The 21,456-nt window shown below is 41.9% G+C and overlaps 1 protein-coding gene across 1 annotated transcript in view; it reads left to right on the top strand.

The window, feature by feature from the left end:
- The first annotated feature begins 556 nt into the window (after positions 1-556).
- Positions 557-21,456, top strand: part of LOC146007895 (clustered mitochondria protein homolog) — a 46,790-nt gene continuing 25,890 nt past the window's right edge. Inside the window, exons 1-10 of the mRNA XM_083146639.1 lie at positions 557-774; positions 6,638-6,768; positions 7,696-7,867; positions 8,328-8,471; positions 9,232-9,386; positions 13,118-13,272; positions 13,991-14,116; positions 14,625-14,772; positions 17,867-17,959; positions 20,604-21,298. Of these exons, the coding sequence (XP_083002765.1) occupies positions 687-774; positions 6,638-6,768; positions 7,696-7,867; positions 8,328-8,471; positions 9,232-9,386; positions 13,118-13,272; positions 13,991-14,116; positions 14,625-14,772; positions 17,867-17,959; positions 20,604-21,298 (1,907 nt within the window). The 5' untranslated portion in view covers positions 557-686. The remainder of the gene's footprint in view (positions 775-6,637; positions 6,769-7,695; positions 7,868-8,327; positions 8,472-9,231; positions 9,387-13,117; positions 13,273-13,990; positions 14,117-14,624; positions 14,773-17,866; positions 17,960-20,603; positions 21,299-21,456) is intronic.

Here is a 21,456-nt window from a genome sequence, read left to right as displayed (position 1 = left end):
GGAGGGTTGCCCACCCTTCCGGGGGCCGGGAGGAAGGACCCGATTTTCGGGAGACTCCCGCAAATTCCGGGAGGGTCGGCAACCCTGCAATATTCCAGGGGAATGCGATGCAATAAGATTTTTAGGAGCCCATACGATGCAAATCGTGGGCGCCGTTCTAGGAAACAAGTACCCTTTTTTTCCTTAAATCAACCATATGGAACGTCCCCTTTCAGAAGCCTGGCTGGTTTATCGTCCCTTTGTCATGCTCCATTTCAGCCTGTCGCATCAGGGTAGGTTCTATGTATAAAGGTTACATTGTAATAGTTTAGTAGGTGCACTGGAAATCATTCCCTTTCCTGCCGGGCTATAGAGCAACGTCCGGCCTACAGCAGTATAATAGGGTCGGGTGCTATGAACTTGAGCCATTGTTGCCAGAAGTTTCCCTGCACTGGTGACCTCCAGCAGAGCCCTTGCTGCGCGCTGTCACCTCTACAGTACAACACCTGCTGCCACCAGCGCACATGTACCAGAGCAGGATGGCCGGCAGCGGAAACGCCCCCTCTCCCTGACTGGTCATCCGCCGCAGCGCCGCCCCCAGCACGAGAGGCAGGGTGACCTCTGAATGCGATCATTCGGTGACTGCGCCGGGGGTGAAAGCGCTGCTGGGTCAGTTCACGAAGAGACGGGGGACCGGGCACGGGAGCATGGTGAGCGATACGGAGAGCCGGGCGGCGGGGCTCTCCCTGCCCGGGCAGCACAGTGCGGGGGAAGCTGCGGACAACTTGCGGCAAGGTGAGAACGGGACATTGCCTGTGTAACTTTGTCTGCTGCATGGCAGCTCGTCCAAGGTAGGCTCCGATGTTATCTGCGAATGGGGGCACAGCTATTCGGAATGCTATAGGGATTTGGTGATGCTGCTGCACTGATCACACTGGTGTCTGCTCGTACAGGGTAATGCAATGTATTCCTAGTAATAAGGGTTCTTAGCGCAGGCTAATATGACATCCTCATATACACAGCGAGGATACTAGTATCTCAGTGACAGGAATGACTGAAGGCAGGGTTGAAATTTAGGACTCGCCCTAAATCTTATATGCCCGTGCCCTGGCTGCATAGGGTCATTCAGCACATGGATGTGTGTACAAACTATCAAGGTCATCTTTACCCCTGCTGTGCCCGCCTCTAGGGACCGACCCCTGCTGTGCCCGCCTCTAGGGACCGAACCCTGCTGTGCCCGCCTCTAGGGACCGAACCCTGCTGTGCCCGACACCAGGGTTATTATTCCTGTTATAAGTGTTCATACTGTTGCCACCCCCCCCCCCCCCCCCCCCCCCTCCCCAAGCCATCACTTGGCATGAGCTTTTCACTTTTTTTTTTTTTTTTTTGGTGTCAATGTCGATAACTGAGCATGTGGACCACCACTTAGTGTACTGCATGCTTCAGGTCGGGTATCTCACTGCTACCACTGTGCTCGGCACACTTTACCATTCCCAATCGTAGTCCATATGGATGGTAAAGTGTGAAAAAGTTCTCAAAAATTTAAAAAATCGGTACTCTTTACCTAGAAGGGCTCCAGCGATTGAAATCGCGGTGATCGGGGGTAAAAATCGCGGTGATCGCGGGCATCGCGGGTAAATCGGGATGACCGCGATGCCCGCGATGACCGCGATCACCGCGATTTTCCCATAGGGAACAATGTTAAAACAGCTGATTGACCGCGATTTTACTGTTAAATGCCTCAATGGACCCGATTTGGGGCCAAATAGGCCAAATTAACCCTTAAATGTCCCCCCAAATGTTTAACGCCACCCCACGATCCACGCCAACCCGACGCGTCCCCTCGCGTCGACACGGACACCTGTGAAGCCCGCGAGGGGACGCGCATAACTGTGAAGGTATCCGCGGGGCTCGCTGCGCTCGCCACACTATTATATTCTCACACCACGCCCTAGTGGATAGTAGGGCATGAAAAGGTCGGAGGACGCGTACCGCCGCCCCTCGCGGGCTCGCTGCGCTCGCCACGCTTCGGGTTGGCGTGGATCGTGGGGTGGCGTTAAAAATTTGGGGGGGCATTTAAGGGTTAATGGGCTCTGTGGCCCATTTAACCTTGATTCCTATGGCCAAATCGGGTGGATTGAGCCATTTAACAGTAAAATCGGGTCCATCGCGCCTTTTAACATTGATTCCTATGGGAAATCGGGAGCATCACGTCGCGGGCATCGCGGGTACATTTATGTGCGGCCGCGACGCGACCGACACGATTTCAAAGTTTAACATTGGTTTCAATGGGATATCGCGGGCATCGCGTCGGTCGCGTCGCGGCCGCACATAAATGTACCCGCGATGCCCGCGACGGGCGCCCTTCTAGGTAAAGAGTACCAAAAAATCTTGAAAAACTCAACTTTACCTTTTTCACCTGTCAACCAATGCCATGTTTACCTTTTGTCTATGTGGACCTTATGCATGTCAACCATATGGTATGCAATGGGATAAGGATTTGCAGGAAAAGACTGCCACACATCGCAGTTTTGTACCCCGTGCCAGATCCACTTTAAATCCATTGAAAAAACCTAACTACCTTGCCGCCATGGGTACTGATTCACCTTTCACCTACACTGCCACCACTGGCACTGATCCGACCATCACCTACCACTGTGGGCCATAGTTGCCAACTTTCAGTTGCTATTAGCAGGTCAGCACATCAACAGAAAATGTGGTGGGGTGTGGCTTTTGTCCGCATCAACCTAGACACGCCTCCCAGTATTCGCTGGTGCGATTATCGGCTTCGTACAGCATAGGGAGGGGGGATGTGTGTGGCTACAAAGACAATTCAATAAAGTCATAAAATAAAAAAACTTAACTCCTGTTTATTTTATGGCGAAAAAGAGCAATATAAAAAAAAAGCAATAAAATGACCCCAAACAATGCGCTAGATTTAATACAGTAGACTTTGAAGTAACATAAGACACAATTATGTTCCACAACATGATTTAGTACTGTAGTATCAGAATGCTTTCTTCCCAGGTAATAAGTTGGATAGCTCAATATTTGACCGCACCAGTATGATGTGAGAAGAACATGATCTGCCTTTGCAAAAATGTTACTGGAGGGCCTTTTAGAGGAGCTATAGTTTGATCATGCCTAACATACAGTATTTACCTGTAGGGGATGGAATATAGGAATTTATCAAGCCTTTAGTTACTTTCTGGAATCTTTGCTGCATAGTCACTGTTAGACTGTCCGGGGATTTTTTATATCGTTTACAAGTTTGGTTGAAACTGGGGTCAATGGTATATGTAATAACACTGTATATAATAAAACCTGTGTGTGAATATACAGAATGTACTATAATGTACTGGCTGCTGCTGTAGTCTGATGGTGTGTACACACGGTCAGATGTGCCTTAAGATACTATCCACGATCCGATGAGATTGGATCGGAATCAGATTGCAAGGCACATCCGATTTGCATACAAGTCTGACTATATAGCGCAGATCTGCACTATATAGTCAAGCAAGGGCGTAACTACCATAGGTGCAGGGGGTGCAGTTGCTATGGGGCCCAGAGCTTAGAGGGGCCCACTTAGCCTGTCAAAGTATCATGTGCTGTATACATTTTTCAGCATTAGGTGATAAATAGGGGCCCTTACAAACATTTGCTATGGGGCCCACATGTATCTAGTTACGCCACTGTAGTCAAGGCAGACAAGACTTTCTGCCTTGCGATACGTGAACGCGGATCGGGATCGCAAGGGTTAAAACCCTTGCGATCTGCATCCGATTCTGATCCGATGTTGACAACATCGGAAGGCAAAAAGTACCGTGTGTACTCACTATAACACCCCATCATGACTTTCTCAGTATTGCCTGCTCTTTAGGTGCCACAAAAGCAATGGCCATGTTTCTTCATAGAATCTCATACTGCTTTCAGACCACAAATGCAGGGTCACACCGGGACTTTGAAATGGTTCAGTCCAGTGTTCCCTCTAAGCTGTGTGCGCTGACATCATCCGGGGCAGGGGAGGAGGCAGCGCTAAGAGCTGGCGCTGCTCCAAGCACTGCCTCCTCTATAGTGTTAATGGGAAATGGGTCGCTTGACCTGATTAACCCGTTCACACCACAAAGCAGCATGGCTACAAACCAGTAAGAACCCTTCTTTTTAACCAGTTCTTATTGCCGTGTTGCTACCGCTTTCCTGTAACTGGTAACCCCTTTCACACCGCACCAATTACCGTGTCAAACCAGCATGAACCCTGTAATTAGGTGCAATGTGAAAGGGGTATAAATCTAGCTACATACCTTTCTTTATATTTTTATTTAAAGCATATTCTGCTTCTCTTAACAGATAATATTTATACATTCACATCAGTCCCTGCCCCACTGGAGCTTACAGTCTATATTCCCTACCACATGTACATGCACACACATTCATTCTATGGGTAATTTTGTTTGAAAATTATTAGTCTATCAGTATATTTTTGGATTGTGGGGGGGAACCATGGAACCCGGAAGAAACCCACGCAAGCAAAGGGAGAATATACAAACTCTGCACAGTTGAGGTCCATACACACTGGGCGATTTTGCGTATTGTATGTATGGACAACGATGATGGGAAAAATGACTGGGCTGAAAAATGCTCAGTGCATTCAGCATTTTTCACCTGTCTTATCGATTTTTCCTAGGAATGGATGACTTTCCATAGCAGGAGCCAGCAATGATGGGGAGCGTGCATCAGCGCTTGCCGCTGCCCTGTACATACTGGGCAGCTTTTGAGCTGAAAGCCGCTGAAACGAGTAAACTTAACGGCTTTCTACTCAGTCACCCAGTGTGTATGGGCCTTTAGCTAAATGATGGGCATACAAACACCAACACAATATTAAGCACAAACAGAGGGAGCAATAATAGTGCAGGATATACTGTATACAGAGCTTACTTTATAATGATTACAACATATGTAATGATAAAAGGATGGAAACAACACAAATATGTTCAGCTATGAGTACCCCTGGGTGGGTATCAATGTCTATATGTCTATTAAAAACAAAAACAATATATTCAAACCTTTAAAAAGAGTAAAAGTGAAATTGCTTATTTGGATTTTCACAATGAATTTTAGAACAATGAGAGTGTGGGGAAAATGTGGTATAAATGCTGAGGAAACTTCTACCCTTGTAGAAGGGTGCTGTAGTACCCTTATGTCTGTATCTCTCTCTTCTTTGCTTTCGTACCCATAAACCGAAGTGATGCAAGTGTAATTATAATTACCATAATATAATAAACATGAATTCCTAAAATCATCTAAAAAAGTAACAACTCCTTTTTATTTGACATGATTTAGTCCACACAAAAGAAATGAACTTGTGTTATGGAAAATAAAGGGTACTTATGTAATATCTGGGCTCCCGTTTTTCTTATGAGACCGCGTCCCCTTGCGGGGCTCGCTGCGCTCGCCACGCTTCGGGCACGGTGGCTCGCTGCGCTCGCCACACTATATAAAATCAACTCCATGCGTAGTTGGATAGTAGGGGTATGAAAAAAATGGGGTGCATTTAACATGGGAGCCCAGATAATACATAAGTACCAAATAAAGTTATAGCTACCATGAAGAATACTGTAGAACTATCTCTCATACCTAATTCAGACCTGTTACACCTGTTAGCAAGGCTGTAATTTTTGTATGTGGACAAAACCCTGTTGCACTGCAGTTGGGGCAAATGTTACATGTGCAGAGAGAGTAATGGCCAATACACACTGGGTGACGAGAGCAGTGTGCTGAGCGATCTAGTTAAGCACAGATCGCTCAAGACACAGTGCTGCAATAGTCATGTGTGCTGAGCGATCTGTCACGGCCAGTGTTGTCAATTGAGAGAACATTGGACCGGAAGAACCATCGTTGTATAGGCGCTTGAATCTCGTTTTTCCAAATGTAGCTTATCAGATATGGGTAACTCCCATGAGGATTTTCATAAAAAGGGGCAAACCATTACCAGGTCTGATTCGCCACAGTGTGGATGGATAGTGATAATGGAGCAATTGGTTCGTACCATACTTACATGTGCAGAAACAAAACCTTTCTATTAAGGTATCTTTAGATCCACTCCCAAAGGTATGGGTCCGGGAGGATCTCACCAGTAGGCAGTGGTATAATAAGAAAGACTGTTTCTCAGTAAAAATGTTTATTTAAAAAGGGGGGTAGTGCATATACAGCTGTAACAATGATGAAATAAAAATGGGGGTTTGGCATCATGAAAAATCAGTATGTGGCCATCAACCGCTAGCCAGGTAGTCACAGTGTTACAGGTAGGCAATGGCAGTCCCTCTCCACCAAAGCATTTCGACAGTCTAGCTGTCTAGCTTTTGCTTCGAGCGGGATTACTAGTGATTTAATAATATGAATGATGTTCTGACATAATGTGTGTATGTGTGTGTGTATGTGTGTGTGTGTGTGTGTGTGTGTGTGTATATATATATATATATATATATATATATATATATATATATATATATATATATATATATATATATATATATATTAATTTGTTTCTGAATGAACGCTAAGTGTAAAAATGTTTATAGTACATTAACTTGCTTTAAGTTTGTAAACCCTTACAATTTTCAGATTTTTTGCATATTTTAATAGCGATATATAATTCTAGATCTTACTGGTGTGTCTGAAAGAATGGAAGACAACAAAGTAACTGTCAAAGTGGAGACTAAGGAAGATGGCTTACAGGATTTATTTAATGTAACTATTCAGCTGCCTGGAGGAGATGATCTTGAAATACAGGTGAGAACCTCATTAGGAGTGATGACATTAAGTTAGCAGTAGACTTCATTGGGTTCGTGCAGGGAAGGGGAACCTCCAGCTGTTGTTGAATTATACATCCCAGCATGCCCTGCTACAGTTTTGCTATTTGGTCATGCGCTAAAACTGTTGCAATTCTTGGATGTGTAGTTCAACAGCTGACGAACCGAAGGTTACCCATCCCTTTTGTTAATGCGTGGAAGGTGGGGTTTTTTCTTTGTTTCTTGGATGGACGTTGAGTTTATAGGATCTGGAAAGAAATGGGTTCCATCTTGAAGACTATATTCTCCCACTGTACTAACCCCCTAATGAGGTTATTGGCTACTTTTGTTGTAGAATAGAGGTCTATCCTACTTATAGAACAACTGCATGGAAATGGTCCCTAATCACATGGGTTGTATTAACCCTTTGTGCCCCACGTGAATTTGGCAAAATAGGTGAGAAAATTGCCAAGCAAACATTTGTATTCATCATAATGACCTGTAGTGTTTATATGAAATGTAATCTTTTATTTTATTTTTTTTTACACAACATTTTTTATCTTAATTGCCATAATTAATCTGAGGAACACTGGAATGTGGATATTTTGCGCATCTCACAGATGTTGGCACCCAAAGGGTTAAACCATATTTGGAAGAATATTTATGTGGGTTTTATTTGTTTTTTATTTATTTATTTACTGTTTTGCTTCATTATATGGTACTTAGTTTATAGATTGTTTCTATATATCATATTATTATATTATAATTTATTTGTATTATTTGTACAAAATATCATTGATGGGAATTTGTCTTTTTAAAAGTTTTTTTGAAATGCAGAGTATAACTTATATTCAGAAGACCAGTTAATGATGATCATGTTTAAATTCTTTAAGATTATGTAAAACTATAAACTTCTATATTTGCACAGGTATCATCAAAAGAGCTGGTTCAGGAGATAATCCAGGTCTTGATGGAACATGAGGACTCTTGTCATAGAACATGTTTCTCACTGCAGTTTGAAGGGAATGTTCTAGACAACTTTTCAGAGCTAAAGTTGGTGGAAGGACTGAAAGAGGGGTCTGTTTTAAAAGTTGTGGAGGGTAAGACCAGAATTTGGGATAATAAAGTTTCAATCTAAAAACAAAAAATATATGAAAAGGTAAATTTGTATTTTTGAACTCTGTAAATTTAGTCTTTTAGGAATTGATGATATTTATTAACATAGTTGTCACCTTGTACCGTGAAACAACTGTTACTATTGTCAGTTGTTAATTTTAACAGTTAGAAAACAGACAATGAATGGAACAGTTGGTTTTCCAGCCTACGATCTGCAGTGTCAGGACTTGCCGGGACTTGTAGTTTCACAACATGTGGAGAGCTAGAGGTTTGCCAGGCCTGCCCTAGAGTGTATTAAATTACAAATATTTGTCTACCTGTCATCCTTGGGGTCAGTTATGTGGGGGTGTACAGAATTGTACTTCTGCTTCTACTTCTCTATGATTGTTTAGATAAAGTTTGAATTACTGAAAGAAAATGAAATTAAAAACGTTTTGCTTTCAGAACCATATACCATTAGAGAGGCTCGAATTCACATCCGCCATTTCCGGGACTTACTGAAGAGCTTGGACCTCACAGATGCCTACAATGGGGTAGACTGCAGCTCGCTATCCTTCCTCAGCAACATCTTTGAGAGTGATATTGGAGGTACACCTTACACAACTTTTGCTGTTAAAGACTGGAAGTACCCTTGTGGCCCAATATTATTAGGCATTTAGGGGCTTATTCAGCATGTGTATATATTAATGTGAGAATTCGCAGTGGGCTGCAAAGGCGCAAGCAACTGCCCAAACAGAAAGAATACGCCCCATTGCTATATTGTGAGAGAATTGCGAATGGATCAATAATCGCTATCTACTCGTAAATCTATACGCAATTTCCGAACCATCGAAGAAACTTTGCCGTCTGTGCAAATCTGAGTATCTCTGAGGCTTCCGCTAATTTGCGATAGAGACAGGCTGGAAGTGGTCAGCGTAGATGTCAGTTTCCACCCTGAAAACACCTGGACACGCCTGTAGTTTTCAAACATTCCAAGAACATGGCAGGTTCCACCCCAAACTCTGGCTTCCGGTCAGTCAGACTGTGAGGGGATGGTGTTGACAATCCATACGCATTTATTTTTCTGTTGCTGTTTCCATTTGCGGGTGTGCAATGCGTATGTTACAGTCATTCGATAATCGCTCGATTGGCAAATTTCTTGATTAGTGGTTTAAGCTAAATTAGCCCATTCAGTCTTGCTGAACGTGGAGGGACATTAGCCATGCAGACTCTCTCATAGCTCCAGTTTTAGGATTTCATACCAAACCAGGGAATATATAGATCGATCAAATTAATTTATTGAACCTTTGATTTCTTACCCATGAAACTCTGTCTAAATTGAAGTCGTGGCATTTTGTCCCCATTCTAGAACCTTCCTCAAACGAAAACAATGGCAAGAAGAAGAAACGATCATCTACAGAACAAGGGCTGGATGCAATAGATTGTTCTCCTCCAGAGTATATTCTTCCTGGAAGTACAGAGCGTCCTTTACAGCCTCTCCAACCCATTAACCTGGATAACAAGGTAAATGTAATAACCATTACCAGTTATTATGTAATTTCTCTAACCAGCCCAGTAAGGTCAATTCGATTTCTACCGATTAACTGTTTTAAAACAAAACCACTGGATAGACTTGCTATTCAGATTAACATCTAAATCACTCACGGAACAAAATGCTTGAGTTCAATAAATCCCATTAGTCATGAGCTGCCCTCAAGCTTTAGGGTTGAATTCAGATATGTACTCAATGCTGTTTTGCGGTTGTATGATTATTTGCCGACTACTCATGGATAGTTGTCACTGCAACCACGCAAAGGTACCTTTAGCATTGTTTGCAGGAAGGATTCATTCCCAAAGTGTTTGAAAGTCTGGGACTGTGGGCCTTATTCTAGTTCACTCTTTCTGACAAAATCCTTCTTAGATGGACAAAACCATGTGCACTGCAGGTGGGGTAGATGTTAGGTGCAGAGAGAATTAGATTTGGGTGGGGTTTTACTTCAAAGTGAGATCTATATTGCAGTGTAAAAATAAAGCAGACAGTATTTACCCTGCACAGAAACAAAAGAACTCACCCAAATCTAATTATCTCTGCACATTTTACATCTGCCCCCCTGCAGTGCACATGGTTTTGTCCATCTAAGAAGGATTTTGTCAGTGTGAACTAGAATAAGGCCCTGTTTGAGGGAGGTTATATGGAGTGGCAACAAAAATGCAGACGTGTTTTCTGGTCGCACCTCTGTATACAACTGCAAGGAAACATGGCAAATATACAACAGGTTTGTCTGTTTAAACAATGTGTGTGTCAGTCTCCTATGCTGAAATGGCACAAATAAGGTATATAGAAATAGAGAGAAAATGGCGCTAGAGATAAAAACATAGTAAAAAAAAAATAGTGCGGTTTGATATTAATAAAAAGGTATAAAAGAACAATCAAACATAGTGACATCGATTTTGGTTAAATAAAAAGTGAGCAATATGTTCTTATGTTGCCAGTGTCTCCGTTCCTGTGACTGTAGAGTTACCAAGACGGTTGAGTATTGACTGAATACCTGAATCGGGCCCATAGTTCCTCCTCATGGTTTACCATTGTATGTAGTTTGAGTACAGCACTGTTTAATATGTTGGCCTTTTATAAACAAAATAATTTAATATTGTGTTTTTGTGTCAGCTGATTCACTAAAAATGGAACATTCTGTGGGAACCCTCCCTCGTGTACCCTCTGCCTCCTAGTCAATAAAAGGTTGTCTCTGCTCCACACCTCTATGAGGGGAATTAGAATGTATTGCTTGTGGCTGGCCATAGATAGCGGCCTCGGAAACAATACAAGGGTTTCTCTGTTCGGGTGGGGTATGGGTCATAGGGTCAACATACATTAGGTCGACCACTAAAAAGTTGACCGGGCATAAGTCAACATGGCTAATGTCGACACAAGCATTATTATTACAGTCAAAAGGTCGACGTGAGTTTGTTTTTTTACCCCGAATTTCAATGTAAGTCTACATCATGGGTCCTCAAACTGCTGCCCTCCAGATGTTGTGAAACTACAAATCCCAGCATGCCTTGCCACAGTTTTAACACTCCCTTATAGCAAAACTGTTGCAAGGCATGCTGGGATTTGTAGTTTCACAACATCTGGAGGGCCGCAGTTTGAGGACCCATGGTCTACATCAGGGCTGGGCAACACCGGCCCTCCAGATGTTGATGAACTACACATCCCAGCATGCCTTGCATCAGTTTAAGCATGGCTACATAGCAAAACTAATGCAAAGCATCCTGGGATGTGTAGTTCATAAACATCTGGAGGGCCGGTGTTGCCCAGCCCTGGTCTACATGGACACTGTATCAGTGTGCCGATACACTTGCCATGCTTCGGGCACGGTGCCTTGCGGCGCTCGGCACACTATTATATTCTCTCTCCAGGCCCTAGTGGATGGCAGTGTATAAAATACCGCCAGTTTAAAAAAAAAAAACATGATAAAATTCATGTCTACCTAATGCTTGTCGACCTTAGCCACGTTGACCTATTTCATGTGTCGACCATTAAGTGGATGACCTCATGTATGTCGACCTTCGTAATGTGGACTTGGCGACCGTATCCGGTTCGGGCGCATACATTACTGTTATGTTCCGCCATTTTGGCAGGCTGGTAAATAGTTTCATAAACATAGTTTTCTGCCTCTACAGAGATAACATTTTACCTACAAAAACCATGATCTACAGTAACAACAACTTGACATTTTACCTACAATAACGTTGTACATGATCTGAAGAGGAGCCATAAATGACAGCCATTAACAGATTTATGTGCTGTAAAAATGCCAAGGTCTTACTTTCTCACAAACGTCTGCCTCCATACTTTCCATGTTAGCTTTGGCTCACTAATGTTTTCCATGGCAGACCAGAATAAATGTTATGAAGACACAAATATTTCTGTGAGGAAACCGCTACAAGACCATTGCATTAAAATTCCCCTTTATGTGCTCTATGCACCAGTAGTCTGCAGGGGATGTGGCCCCTTTGGGCCTTTTTCAACCTATCCATTCACGAGTAATGAGACCCTAAATTAATTGACAGGTTGTGTTCTTCTTAATATGGGCACAAATGTACACCTGTGCCTCATATAAGAGATTAGTACACTTCAAAGATTTTGGGTTGATTTGAGTCAATTATTTTTAAAGGCTACATAAAGTATAGCCACATTATTCTTATTATTATAATAATAATAATAAAAAATATTATGTCATCATCATTTTGAGAAGTACCCACATTAATTTACCTTGGGTATTTGTATCCACAGGGGTTATTCAATTGGCCCCATTAAGCGCAGGTTGCAGACAAAACCAAATCTCTGAAAGCTTGTCTTCTTGTGAAAATGGCGCTGCGGCTGTGAAAACACACAAGCTTCACTGAACCTGTGCCTTTCTTGTAATTTTTTTTATGGGTGCTTTAATAGGATAGCTGTCGGTTTTTTGTTTTTTTTTTAAATATGGGTAAAACATCAGTTAAAAAAAAAAAGTGAAAACCATTGTTTTATCATGGCTAAATAAATAGCTACCATATATATGACATGTACAGTGCACACATTTTTGGCAAATGTGCAAAGTAAAAATGGTTTAAAAAAACAGATATGTCAAATATTTTTTTTTTTTTATTAACAAAATGCAAAGTGAATGAGTGGAAATCTAAATCAAATCAATATTTGGTGTTACCACTTTTTGCTTTCAACCGCATCAATTCTTCTAGCTACACTTGTACATCATTTTTGAAGGAACTCTGCAAAGGGTGTGGGGGGGGGGGGGGGTTTGGTTACGTAGATAATAGACAATTTCTAGGTCAAACATCACTAGGTTGACCACTGATGAGCATTCATAGGTGTCAACCCAGTCTGTGTAAACCAACGTAGTGTGGAGATATTAACTGCAACTACTTCCCAGGGCTTACAACAAACTGAATTTTCTGACTTATGTGATTGGGGTTTGCACAGTACAACCAATTGAATAGCTTCTTGCACCTATCCCTGGATCATAGCAAATTCGCACTGAATTGAATACTCCCCATGGTGATAATAAAATTGTCTGTTTCCAAGCTCATGGATCGAAGTCGGAATTAAAATAGGATTACCTTTTTGGTGATGCATCCTTTTTCATCTTCGGGGCTTTCAGTGTGATTTTTCACTGGTTAGAAACTAGTTTCACATAGTTATACTGTATATATTGTTTGCTCACTATTCTTATTATTCATTGTTTTTAATTCAGCCTCCCCAGTGTCTCAAGTCCTTGATTATGAGTGGCTGGAATCCTCCTCCAGGCAATCGCAAAATGCATGGCGATCTTATGTACTTGACTGTGGTGACTATGGAGGATCATCACATTAATATCACCTCTTCCAACAGAGGTTTCTACATAAACCAGTAAGTAGCAATATATGTGGTTTCCTCTGAAATACAAAAGATTTGGCAGTCAGAAATGGGATGTTGATGGCTAAAATGGAATTGGCTGAATGCAGCTTATGCTCACACACTGGGGGACACTGTACACTTGTCACATGCATTCCCAGACACCACCACTGCTCTATTATTATTATATTTGACCGCTTCCATATTCCTGCCTTTGTTTTCACGTCTGTATTTATTTGTCTACCATGTACAGCTGGTGTTTTATGTACTTTTAAGAAAGCTGTTGAGCTGGGGAGTTTTAAGAGTGATGGTAGGCCATGTTCACTTTCATGCAGTGAGCCCCAAACACTAGTGTCTGATTGTGTGTCTCCGAAACACTGCCATCTGTTGGCAGCAAGTGAAACTACAGTTTCTCTCACACATACACAAACACAGAGGCAGTTATAAGGTATCAGACTAGCTTTCGAAGCATTGGCTAGTATAATAAGTGCCTTAGAGGGTTGTGTGTGTGAAGAGGTGAGTTTTCAGGGAACGATTGAAAGTTTGGTGACTAGTAATCCATGCAGAAGACGGTAGTAGAACTTTTGCAGAGCGGAGTAATCAAATTTAGAGATAAAATGGGTAAACTTATATGGGTTTGTTTTTTTAATAATTAAAAATGTATAACTGTTGCAGTTATTTAACTCGTACTGCTTTGGACATTGTAAATGATTACTTTGTTTTTACTGTTAAGATCTACAGCAGAAGTGTTTAATCCCAAACCGGCTTCACCAAGCCACTTGTGTCACAGTATTGTTGAACTGCTGAACCAGGTCAGCCCAGCTTTCAAGAAGAACTTTTCAACTTTACAAAAGAAAAGGTAAAATACACAACTCTCACTTCTCCATACTACCGGTACAGAAAATGGTGTGCGCAGTACCATACATAACAGATCAGCAGGTTGAAGTCAGTGGTTCCCAATCTGGTTACCGTGGCACCCTGGGGTGCCTTGGGGTACTTGCAGAAATGAGAGGGTGTTCCAGGACTATTTAAAATGATTTATGGTCAATATAATGGGCAAAACCAGTGATGGGGCTTCCAGTGATAAAATATGTGGACAAACCGAAGGAATTCCTGTCCTTCACCATGTAACTGATCCTAAGGATAACAAATAACACAATTTACTTAATTAAATATGTTTTCTGAATTGCACAATTGGTTCCGCTTGCCTAAGGCAAGAGAACTAAACCCTCTCCGTAAGTTTCGGGGATCGAGGCTAATAGGAAAGCCGGGGTGCGCTATGTAGCAATGGCTAATAGGATACCAATTGATGCTGTGAGGTAAAGAAGTATAGTATACACAGTGTCTCTTTTTTTTCCACCACGTAGGGTTCATCGTCATCCACTGGAAAGAATTGCAACACCTTATCAGGTATACAACTGGATCGCTCCCAGTACTAATCATATCATTGACTGTCTTCGAGCAGAGGATGCTTATAATTCACGTCTGGGATATGAGGAGCACATACCTGGCCAGGTACAGCAATTTATTATTATTATTTTCCTTTATAAAAGGGGGTTTAGCAGTGCCCAACAAAGTACATGCACAAAAGTGATTTTAGAAGGTGTGAGTGCAAACATTTTCCATGAACTTTACCAGGTTACGGGCTTAGACCAGGGAACTTGCCAGTATGCTAAACAAATTCCCAGGTCACATATCTGAAAGGGGTATTTCAGTACAAGACATTTGCAGGACAAGTACATGGCTTATGAATATAACTGCATCAGTGGTCATTGTACCCCAAAATGCATCAGGGTGGCAGACACTAAGGGCCGTATTCAATGAGCCTAATTCGCCATGTTTTCTGGCGAATCTGTGCTTTTTTCGTGTGTGTAGGCGATTTTTGGAGGTCCAAAAGCGAATCACCCTATTCAATGAGCAATATTCACCGATGGCGGCCTGCGAATGACGGACAATTCGCCATCTGTTATTCGCAGCAAATCGCCGGGCTTTGTCAATAGGATTTTTCATTGAGAATCGCCGGGATTCGCCATGAATCGCCATTAGTGTATTCAATGAGAAGATGCTCAATCTTTTTCTTGGTTTTTATCGCCGTTCTTCTCCGGGTTTCCCTTGTCATCTTTTTATGGTGAACTTTAATCTGAACTTCGGAAATAATTGGTTTTAAGTGTTTAATTTAACTCTGCAAGTGTAATCTAATATTATTTGCTGCCCCTATGTGATCTTATGGTTGTAGAAGTGCCATATAAATATATATTTAATTTTTTTCTGGTATTTATTTTTCTCCCACAATGCATTATTACCCATGATTCACCTCAATTACCCATGAATCTCCTCCCCATCTCACTCCTTCGTTTGGCCTTTGAGGAGATAACACAGCTTTTGCAGTCTGCTGTTTTGGAATCGTTTTTTCAGGGCAATTTGCGTTTTTTTTGTATTTCACTGCAATTTCTTAAACACTGACTACAGTAATGGAGCTGTTTAGGGATACGCCGGATTGGCTGAGATTTGCCGTTAGGGGCGGCGAATCTCAGCCACGTTGAATAGGGTGACTTGTTGAGTCCCGGCGAATCGCCATACATGGCGAATCGCCGCAAAAAAGCCGGTGAATTGATGGCGAGTGTAAAAACGGAATCGCCGTGGCCGGCGATAAAAGTCATTGAATACGGCCCTAAGTATTAGGTGCTGTTGTTTGGAGTAGATAATCCTATAAGAAAGGGAATGAAAGCACATGAGAGGAATATACCCTGCTCATGAGACCATAGCTGGTGGGATGTTTGCCTGGGGCGGTACACCTGTCAATCCGTAACACAGGTGTCCTGAGTTGAGCTTGGGGAGGACTGAAACTTTCTGAGGAGCAGGAGGACTTCATTTACTAAAATGGGAGTTCTATTGACGATGGGATGTTGCTATGGGCAACTAATACAATTCTATCTATTCTAGAAGATGCTAAATAAATAAGTTGATTCTGATTGGTTGCTATAGGCATCATACCATCTTCAATAGAACTCCCATCTTAGTACTTAAACCCCTTAGCGTCTAATCGGGAGGGGAAGACCGTGAGAATGAACCAAGGTTAGGATGAGAGATTGCTGGGTTTAAAGAAGAAGTTGGTCTTGAGAGCCTGTTTGAGGTGTTGTAGAGAGGTGGAGAATCTAATGCCCCAAACACACTGTTCGATTTGGTCTATTTTTCTATTCATTATTGCTTATAAAGCATTAGATTTCGATTCAATTGCGATGTGTGGCACTGAAATTGAACAGAAAAATGGACTGTGCAGGCAAGACTATATAGTACAGATCGAATGCGTTTGCCTTGCCATGCGAATAGCAAGGCAGTCAGTGTATACACCCCTTGGGCGAGATGTACTAAGCCTTGAAAAGTGATAAAATGGAGAGCGATAAACCACTAACCAATCAGCACCTACCTGTTATTTTTCAAACACAGCCCATGATATGGAAGGCAGGAGCTGATTGGTTGGCTGTTTATCCCTCTCCTTTTTTTTTCACTTTTCAAGCTTAGTACATCTGGCCCCTTAAGAGGGAGAGAATAACAGTGGTAAGGCAAAGAATGGGAAAAATCTCAGGAGTGAAGTGGGTGGGCAGGATTTTAAATGGAGATGAGGTTGGACATCCAAATGAAAAAGAAATGGGTGTGGCTTTGTAAGAGTGAAGATTGAATTGGGTTCTAAAGGGGAACAAAAATCAACAGCAAAACTGTGGCAGGCTCTGCTGTCATCTGTAGTTCCACAGTAGCTGGCATGCCAAACCTTGCCTACTCTGGAAATAGCTAATACATTGTACATGTTATAGTGTAATCGATAAACATGTTGTAATACAGACAACTAAGCAGAGCATCTAGTAAGTGATACATTAATAACCCTAGTTTATTGCAATAAGTTTGCCAGAGAGGTTGTCCTTACTGCTTTACAGTTGGTTTTATAAACCTCTGAACTGATCAAAACATGAAAGATGCCCGTTCAATCCCTCCTTCCACCTTTACCCTCCCTGTTTCTTGTCCATTGGCCAGCAGGTTGGAGAGAGAAACAGGCTTTCTGTAAGCCACAATTTTGGTGGGATGCGTCAAAGGTCTAATTCTGCTCAAGCCTCCAAATATACCATTTTGTAGGTCTGGTTGCATTTCACATATACACCAAGCTTAGGAATGAGAGAGATTCTCATGGGCTTCTGCCTGTAATGTTCACTGAGACCGTGTTCCCTGTGGGGGTGTCGTCATCAGGCGTGATTGCAGATAGGACTCCACACACCACTGAGGACAGCTGGGTTTGGGAGAGATGTCCATTTTGCTTACGTTTTCTTGCATATGGTAATAATAAATGCTGCTTTGTATGTGTATTTACTAAAGTGGGCATTTTTAGAACTTCCACTCATTTCTCTAGCACCTTCTAGAAGACAATAGCTAGAATACTGTAGATTGTTTGCTATAGGCAACATCTCCACTTCTAAAAACCGTGCATTAGTAATTATACTCCTAAGTATCTTAATCTAATGTGTAATTACTTTATTTCATACTGTATTAGAAATAAAAACTATTAGACTAGATAGACTGATAACTCTATAGTTTTATATATATTTTTTTAATCCCAAAGACCAGAGATTGGAATGAAGAGCTGCAGACAACTAGAGAGCTCCCACGTGACCTTTCTTCAGATCAACACCTGCGACAAAGGGCCAACTTCAAGGTAAAGACATGGAGGAAGCCACATACTGTACACATGTATTTCTAAAAACTGGAAGTATTCTTTCAATGCTGTATCAGACTCTTCAAGTGTCTGCTGTCCAGTTGAAAGCATGAATAACACACCAAGTAACCCATTTGACACGTCAAAGACTACGACGTAACCAAGCCAACCATTTTTTTTTCTTGTGTGTGAACAAAACTACATTGCAAGCATACTCTGACCACTGTGGTTGACAGTACTTGTGCTTCTATCTATGGCTGAGTTGCAAGCCTGTGTGGATACAAAGGTTCCAGTATGAGAGGATGCAGCCAATCCATGTATTTTTTGTTCTCAAGTATTTCTTTTTAAAATGTTTTTTCAAAGAGTTGAACAACTTGACTTCTAGACTAAATAAGTGAGCTGTAAAAACTTGGTGTAGATCATAACAATACAATATACTTTAGGGATGTCAGTAGTGCAAAGGTTATTTCTACTATTAAACAGTACTTACACATCCAGTATTGCAGATGAATAGTAACGCAATTCCTTCCAGCAGCCGCCAGCTTGGTCACATGAGATGAGACCGTATCAGGAAAAGCCCAGCTGGATGTGGTTGTTTTGATTCAACCACACCAAACAAGTGGTTTAAAATAAATAAATAAATACCCTCCGATATTGATACTCTTAACTTTTGAATACAGTAGCCAATAGTCTGGCTTCTGTTTTATGGCAGAATATGAAGTGGTTCACAGGACTAACAGAATGGCTTAACAAATAAATAAAAAAAAAACTCAGATTCTCAGTTGTGATGCTGCTTGCATCAATAACTCATTTACACAGTATATAATATCAGTATGCCGGATTGTATTACACATTTGGTATAATCCTGGGATGTAGTCAACATCCAGCATGCTTATGGTCAGAATCCCGGTACTCAAAATCCGCCTAAGGTTAGGCTGTGGGAGGATATGGTTCGGGACAGTGGTGGCTGCAGGACTGACCATGTGGTGCAGGGGGGGGGATCGATAAGCACATACATACATACATACATACATACATACATACATACATACATACATACATACATACATACTATCCTAGAGTAGATGGATCCCCCAGAGATCATGCAGCGCCCAGGAATCAACATAAGCCATAACATACTCTTTCTAAGCATGCCCATTGGCTAGTTTTACAGGAGCCCAGGGGTGACCTTAAGGTTGTGTTTTGGCTTATTCTGACTCCCACTCTTTGCAATCCCTGGGGGATCCATCCACCACATATATTACTTACATGATAAGTCATATCTGCTAATCACATCATATTCCATTTAATGAGTTTAGTATGTTCTATTGACACGAGAATATTTACATGGACGTTATGTGAACATGTTGATCATATTGACTGTTTTGGAACATGAATTTATTAGAATGTCAACAATTTGCTATTGAATTAAGTCGGCCCCTCACCGTAATGGTAAACATTTTTCACAATGTTGACATTCTGCTCATGTTGACATTTTAAAGGTGTCAACATTTACGCTTTTTTTGGTACTTATGTAGTATCTGGGCTGCCGATTTTGTGATTGTATGCCTTACCTTAAGGCATACAATCAGATGCGATGCGATGCGATGCGATTCGATACGATTTTGCATAGGATTCAATGTTAAGAAGGTCCTGTTCATTTCCCCACTATCCAAGTGGGCATAGAGTTGATTTTATATAGCGTGGCGAGCGCAGCGAGCCACCGAGCCCGAAGCGTGGCGAGCGAACGCATATTTCTTAAAAAGTATTCCTTGTACCCTTGCGGGGCTCGCTACGCTCGCCACGCTTCGGGCTCTGTGGCTCGCTACGCTCGCCACAGGTTTATATCCAACTCCATGCCCACTTGGATAGTGGGGAAAGGAAAAGGACCCCTTTTCCCATTGAATTCTATGTTAAAATGGACTCAGACCATTTTAACATTGAATCCTATGGAAAAATCTTGACCATCGCATCGCATACGATTTGGTCGCATGCGATGCGATACGATGCGATGCGATCCGATCCGATTTCTAAATCGGCAGCCCAGATACTACATAAGTACCCTTTTTTTTGTTCGTTTTTTTTAAACCAATGTCTAAATAATTTCTTGTCATGTTGTGACTGTCGAATTTGTCAAACACCATAGGATGACGTCATGTGAGTGAGCAAACAGTAGACATTGGGCAGTATTCAATGCTGCCGGTGAAAAGGTGTCTGCGGTGAGGCTGGCTTGTTTTCGTCGAGGATTGCCAGAAAGCTATCCTCGCCATTTAACATCTGCGGCCACTGCTTGCCCTATTCAACATTCCGGGGGACTCCAGACGGCGAGGTTCGGTGCTAATGCAGCGAGCCCCCTGCATTTAGCTGCGAGCATTGACTTTTTGACGGCTGCATATGCCCTTTCCTTGCTGGAAAAACCAAGTGAGGTGAAAATGGCTAGTGCAGGGGAGGTCAGTTGAATATTGACCCACAAGCTTTGACTGCCAGCTATCGTCACTGTCACAGCTCGCTAAAAAGCAATGAATATACCCCATTGGCTTGTAGGGTGCCAATTATTAATGTATAATATAATACTAATATATTCTTCTCTTTGCATTGGAATAGCACCAGATTGACGTTTGACAATTCCATTTTTTCTTTGTAGATCAACTCTGATTTTGTTGGTGCATCCACCCGAGGCGCCATGGCTGTGATTGATGGAAATGTGATGGCAATTAACCCTGGGGAGGAGATAAAAATGCAGATGTTTATTTGGAACAACATTTTCTTCAGCTTTGGATTTGATGTGAGGGACCACTACAAGGACCTTGGTGGAGATCACGCTGCCCATGTTGCTGCTACCCATGACCTGAAAGGAGTGCAAGCCTACAGTGATTTGGATATTGAAGAACTTTATGTGCTAGGAACTGTGGTTCTTGACTACAGAGGATATAGAGTAACTGCTCAGTCAATCATACCTGGAATTTTGGACCGTAAAGAAGATCAAAGTGTAATTTATGGTTCTATTGACTTTGGAAAGACAGTGTCTACAAATATAAAATATCTCACGTTACTTCAGAAAGCCTGTAAACCATTGAGGATAATTAGACATGCTGTGTTAAATGAGAAGGATGAAGAAGTACTTCTTTGCTCTTCTGTGGAGTGCAAAGGGATTGTGGGCAATGATGGACGCCATTACATTCTGGATCTCCTCAGAACATTCCCTCCTGATGTAAACTTTTTGCCACTGAAAGAAGAAGACATAATAAAAGAATGTCATGATCTTCGATTCCCTAAACCTTATCACCACCGTTTGTGCAGTTTACGCCCAGAGCTGATGGAAGGTTTTGTCAAACACAAGTAAGTCATATAATCAGCTCAAATTGGATAACCATTAGGATAAAGTATGATGTATAATCAACTCACGTGAGATGGGAATATTATTTTCTCTCGACTCACCTTACATTAAAATTATGATCTTTCACCTTCATCCACTAGGTGACACTGGAGTTACAGTG

Source organism: Crinia signifera, chromosome 1, assembly GCF_055691185.1.
Source record: "Crinia signifera chromosome 1, ASM5569118v1, whole genome shotgun sequence".
NCBI classification, from domain to species: Eukaryota; Metazoa; Chordata; class Amphibia; order Anura; family Myobatrachidae; genus Crinia; species Crinia signifera.
This window is presented reverse-complemented; position numbering and strand designations above follow the sequence as displayed.